The following is a 5,883-nucleotide window of genomic DNA, read 5'->3' on the forward strand; positions in this document are numbered from 1 at the left end:
ATTCTTGAGAATCTTCTCTTCTGATATAAGATTCACTCAAACTAGATCGAAGTGTCGACGTGATATTTAGAACTGTTTGTAGATCTAAATACATCTTGTGATAATCCGTTGTTAACATGCTCTGTTATGTGCGTGATTGATCACAAGATGTTCAAGTGTGTTGTGCAGGTTTAATTGAAGAGTAAAGATATTTGAAGACAGAGAAGATTTACTTATTGGTTTCTCATATCTTTGTGTAGCACAAACCTTGATCGGCTGTGATCCAACTAGAATCAGATTTATTCGATTGATTAGTTGTGTGAGATCGGTAACACCTAATAGTTCTCTTGAGTTCTATTTCGATTGTTAAAAATCCGAATCTTATTACTTAGGTAATAGAGATTGGATTGATCTAACCAAGCAAAGGAGTTTATTAGTTTAAACGGAAGATCCTTTGCATATGATTTGAGATATCTTAATCTGGAAAGAATCAATAGAGTTGTTACCAAACAGATTTATTGTTCCTTTACTGTTTGGAATATGATCCGAAAGAATTGTTCCAGTGCGTCCACTTATTGAATGTCGGAAGCGCAGGGATACTGAAGAAACTAAGTGAACTAGGTTTAGTTGCTTGGTCTCAACTATACGAAGTTTGGTTTAGATTTTGTATATCGGCTTAATTATGAGAGTATTCAATTCTGGACTTGGTCCCGAGGTCTGCATTTGCGGTTTCCTCGTTAACAAAATCTTGTTGTATCTTTCACTTTTCTATTTCCGCAATTATAATTGTTTATTATAATTAGAAATAAAATACACAAACGTTAACTCCGTATTACTTGATATTGATCCAATAGAGTTTGGTTAAGTCTGAACCTATTATCAAGTAATCACACTTTGATTGTTGTATTGTCTCGATCTCGTATCCATAGACGATCACACAAAGTGTGAATACAGATTTGTCGTACTGTCTCGACTTTGTCCATAGACAATCACTTTCGGTAAGAGGACTTACGTGTGGATAATTTAAAAATTGTGGTGTATTTGGGTACCCTCGTCTTTTCAATTGGCATCAATCGGAGCAGACAAACACAAAAAGATCTAACAATCTGTGTTTGGTGCTATCCAACCTATAAGAATTGAGTCAAAATAAGAAAAGCAAAGCTAAACTTATTAAGAACCCAGTTAACGAGCATCAAGATGGTGAGAATAAGCTCTCATAGATGGTCAATGGAAATTGGTCTCGAAAGTCGTTTCAAAAATCAAGAAGAAAGTCCAAAACTGATAACTTGATTGAGAATTATGATCATGGTCAGAAAAGAATGTATCCAATACGCGAGAGCTTTCTCTTTTTCTGTAAACCCAACTTGTCAGCAAATTGGAGATGGAATTGCTTGATACTGGCTCTTGGTAGAAAGAAAACAACTAAAAAGGCAACTAGGCACAGCCTATATCGGAAGTTAAGCTTCTCAAGTCATAACTATTCAGCTCAAGCTCAAGAAGCTGCTTTAATTTTTTAACAAAATAAGGGCTTATGTTAAAGTTTACTCTTACAAGCTTCCATCTTGAATTGGCAATGGTATTTCTTTGAGCCAATCACCCGATCCGAAAACCCAGTAGATAATGAGGGAAATATCAGATATTTTGCAAATAGATTCTGTAATAACTGTGGAGACAGTAATAATTGTGGTAAAAGACACAGCTTGTTGACAACACATCTGTCGTTATAAAAATGCTAGATCATAAATCCCTTGCACCTGTAGAACTTGTGAATATTAGAAGTCTAACATCAGTATTGAAACAACACAAAAAAAAAAAGTTTCCAATTCTCATTATGCATTTTACTTACTTTTGGCTCCACCATAAAAAGGTAACCAATTCTGAATGAAAATGTTAAATCAAACATAAAAGGAGAGAATTCGAACTAAGCAATAAAGTGAAACCATAGTCCTATCTATGTAGTCTGAACTTCGAATTCCAAAAACAAAATCAAGACAGCCTATCCAACCTGCACCCGCTCTTGCCATGACAAATACCACGCCACCACTGCACACTACCACTAAGCACAACCTACAATCCACAACATAATGAGATAAGACAATTAAAGCTCCACATGACAGTGTCAAAGAGCAAAACTTAGTATAAATTTCAAGGTATAATAAAGACCTAAAAGAGGAGAGGCAAAATATTAATCAAATTCAACTTTATACGAGAGAGATTCACTTTCTACTGCTTATGCAGAGCAATGACAGAAAGGTTCAATAAGAAATTCAACCTTTTATGTTCATATCAGGGGGAATCATTATACATAATACATTCTAAAACAATTTAAGCTTTCTTCTATGAACGATAGATGCACAAATATTTCTTGTGGGAGAAATAAAAGTTGTCATGGATTAATTACCATGAAAGAAATAAAAAAAAACAATATTTGAAAAGAGTATAATCTGTTGCATAGTCATTTGATCCATAAACTTTCCACCTCTCTCGTTCTTTCTCTTCTTATATCGAAGAAAGCTCTCCCTTTTCAATTAGCTTACTATGTGGATCAATAAACGATCTCAATAAAGGGGTTTGACATGAACCCTTGAGAAGGAAATAAACCTTTTTTTACTTGAGTTTTGCTTTTCTTTTTTGATTAAAAAAGGGGTAGATTCTTATTGAAATGGAAAAAAAAAACATGGAAAAGGAGACGCCTAAGCGTAGAAGGGGGGAGGCAGAAGCAACCCAAGCACAAAGACCACAAAAACAAGGCAACACACCTAGTAAGAGCTAACAGCTACCCAAAGAAAAAAGCTAACAGCAATCTAAAGAAACACCCTTCTATTTAGTACTTGAGTTTTTTCACAAGAACTAATAATAAAGGTGATAATTTTCAACAACAATTACAAGAAAACTCTTTCGCAGCATAACTCATTACTAGACTACTGATCCACTTTGTAACGTGGAACCCTCAGAGAAGTCCTAATAAAAGTGACAGGAAACAGGGTGCATTTTTGAGTAGGTAGATTAAGTATGTTAGATCCCTAAACTGAAACAAAAAAGAGAGGGAAATTCTTTCAACATTTCATTGGCCTGATTTCAATCAGTGCAAGCATACACTTAACTTCAGCACCAACAACAACAATTACAAGAAAATATTCTACAACATATTTAATACAAGGAAGGTTTCCTAACTGTTACTTAAAATTCTAAGGCGGAACCTCTAGAGTGGAACCTATAAGGAAGGTCCAATAAAAGCAACAGGGAAATAGGGCATATTTGTGACTTTAATAAATATTCTGGATCTATGGACGACAATAAAACCAGAGAGCAAATTCTTCCCTATACTTGGCATCCTTCACTGAGCTAATTGTCTGCATCAGTTACATGGACTTCACAGCGAGTTTTCTAAAAGATGTCTTACAAATGACAAGTAACCTTCTGGTAAGAAAACAGCTGGGAAGATCTATTATGCAAAAATCATATAAAACAAGGAACCACAGAAGGTTAGAAATATAAAACATCTATTACCTCCTTTCCAGTTTCCAGCTTTGTCGTGTTTCCATCACTCGAGAAAAAGTCTTTCAGCCCTGAGCATAAGAAAGTAAGTAATGAGCATACGAGTGTCAAACTGATCAGTATATGCGTAAGATTAACTCTGACTGATACTCACATCTTTTTAATTCTCTTCTCTAACTTCTCTTCTTTCTTGGTCTTTCTGATCTCGGGATTCTTACGGCCTGTTTGGTACGGTTTTCAAAAACAGTTTTCAAAAATAGTTTTCCACTGTTTTAAAAACATACCCTTTTTTCCTTGTTTTCATTTTCTAAAAATTATTTGGTAAACTGTTTTTGAAAACAAGGAAAACCAACTAAATCGGATCAAATGTAAAGATTCGTCTAAGAGCCTGTTTGGTATAGTTTTCAAAAACAGTTTTAATTGCTCTTAATATTTTTAATTGCTTCCAGTTTTTGTTCTCTCCCAACTAAGCTCCTGGTATAAGTAAATATTTCACACCATTCTACATTACACACCTCAACAATTCTAGACTCCTCATATTTCGAATCATATAAAACCAAAGCACCACCATCCACATCCAACAAAACCTTTACCATTCTTGAAAGATAGAATTGGCTTCACATAATCAAAGGCTCTTATAAAGGATTGTCGGGAAATCGTAAAGAGTTTAGTCCACGACTCTCTTACGCCATAATCCTTCATCACCCACATATCAACATGGACCTTGTAATTGTTACTTAGCAAACAAAGGTACCCGTCTAAAACATCTACATTATTACGAAACTTGTCATTTAGCATGTCAGGTTTTGGAACTTCTTGGAAACTCTCATTGCTAATATCGAAAGAAAGTATTAGCCTGGGGTCTTCATCAGATCCACTTACAGATTTATCCTCGGGTACAATTAACATTGTTATCCAATGAAGTGCTCCATTAACCAGCACAGCAGGTGTTCTTCCATAAGAAAGACGATAAGGAATGTAATTCAAGCTTTTCCATGTATTTGTTCCAGATGTATAGACCTTAACTTCACAACCATGTTCGAAATTAAACCCAACAAGTCTAACCAACTTATAATCCTTAGTCTTACTATCAAAACCGAATCCATACGAGGTTTTGTCGCAGCAGTAGAAATCTGCTGCTGGAAATTTGATTTTTTGTAGTTGGTAATTTCTTATACTCTTTGGTAGATGGGTTCCACATGCAAATAATATCAACACCATCACCAGTATTCACGCGAACTAAGCCATTGCATGAACCGAAAATTTCAACCCCGGCTCTTAAATGGTTGTAATCCATTTTAACAGCCTCATAAAATGTGGATGAATGATCATAGTCTATGGAGTAAAGTGAGCAGTCTCTGAAAATGACACTAGAATTTTCCTCTTTTATAGCATGATTAAGGTGTTTTTCAACAAAAATAGGGTCTTTGATTAACTCACACCATGGTTTCGAAACGCACCTGAATCTGCAAAGAGAATCGACCGGTAACCTAGACAAGATGTTTGAGATGATCTCTTCTGGGAAACAACACATCTTTGCCTATATCTCTTCCTTTGCTCAAAATTGAGAGTGAGACCTGTGAGAGAGTTTAGATTTTCTTTGTTTTAAGAGCGAGAGACGGACGCGAGAGAGTTGGGCTGTGTAAAACGGAAAACATAAAAAAAAACGTGTTCGGTGACTTCGGTCGTATTTTCTCTATTTTCTGTTTTTTAAAAGAAAAAAACAAACGGAGAGAGTTGGAACTTAGAGGAGGGAAAGAAACGAATGAGAGGTATGGTTTCTCGTATGCAGGTATGATCTCTTCCGGCATACTCCATCCGTTTTTAGAGAAGTATTACTTTTACTTTTTCAATTTGACCTATTTTTAGACTAAAATGAAAAAATAAAAGTAACATTTTTCCAGGAACGGAGGGAGTATTTCCATCGTTAATTTCTCTGTCAAACTTTAACAAGCAAAAAGAGTTTCGATATGGAAGTTATTATGAAATCTTAAGTGCATTGTCCAAATTTAATCTCGTTTATAGGTTTTAATTTCTTAATTATTAATTTAAGCATGAATGTAAAATTAGATTTTCATTTACCGTACAACTTCAATTAAATTAAATCACCATTCAATAAAAGTGTCAGTAGTACATTAAAAGGAATTATATCTATCAAAGTAACGATTTTCAAAGATATATTCCCCTAAGCATGTTTGATCCTCCGCAAACTCACCAGTTTGAGTGTGAGATAGTGATTGAGTAGCATCGAGCGATTCATAACCTTGATATGGTACCGAAGATGGTTAAATTGGATGAGCACGTGCTTGAAATGGGTGAAATGATGAAGTGGTTGTTGGGGTATATATTGCAGATTGCTTAAGTGCATCTATATTTACGCCACCACTAGGAGTAAGTACAGAACCT

The 5,883-nt window shown here is 35.0% G+C and overlaps 1 protein-coding gene and 1 long non-coding RNA gene across 2 annotated transcripts; both read right to left on the minus strand.

Annotated features, from left to right (window-relative positions):
• Nucleotides 1-1,837: 1,837 nt before the first annotated feature.
• LOC113353097 lies at nt 1,838-3,655 on the minus strand. The gene is made up of 3 exons (XR_003361076.1): nt 3,632-3,655; nt 3,490-3,548; nt 1,838-2,046 (listed from the first exon to the last, which is right to left on the minus strand). It is a non-coding gene; the product is annotated as an uncharacterized LOC113353097 (long non-coding RNA).
• A 368-nt stretch (nt 3,656-4,023) lies between these two features.
• On the minus strand, nt 4,024-5,048 carry LOC113350802 (F-box protein CPR1-like). The gene has a single exon (XM_026594920.1). It carries the CDS (start codon nt 4,696-4,698, stop codon nt 4,024-4,026), a length of 675 nt encoding a protein of 224 aa, XP_026450705.1. The 5' UTR covers nt 4,699-5,048.
• Between the last annotated feature and the right edge of the window lie 835 nt (nt 5,049-5,883).

This window comes from Papaver somniferum, chromosome 2 (assembly GCF_003573695.1).
Source record: "Papaver somniferum cultivar HN1 chromosome 2, ASM357369v1, whole genome shotgun sequence".
Lineage (NCBI taxonomy): Eukaryota > Viridiplantae > Streptophyta > Magnoliopsida > Ranunculales > Papaveraceae > Papaver > Papaver somniferum.

What these genes read in the sequence shown, in the direction of transcription:
- LOC113350802 (XM_026594920.1), bottom strand. Translation starts at nt 4,698, where the DNA reads ATGGTGTTGATATTATTTGCATGTGGAACCCATCTACCAAAGAGTATA.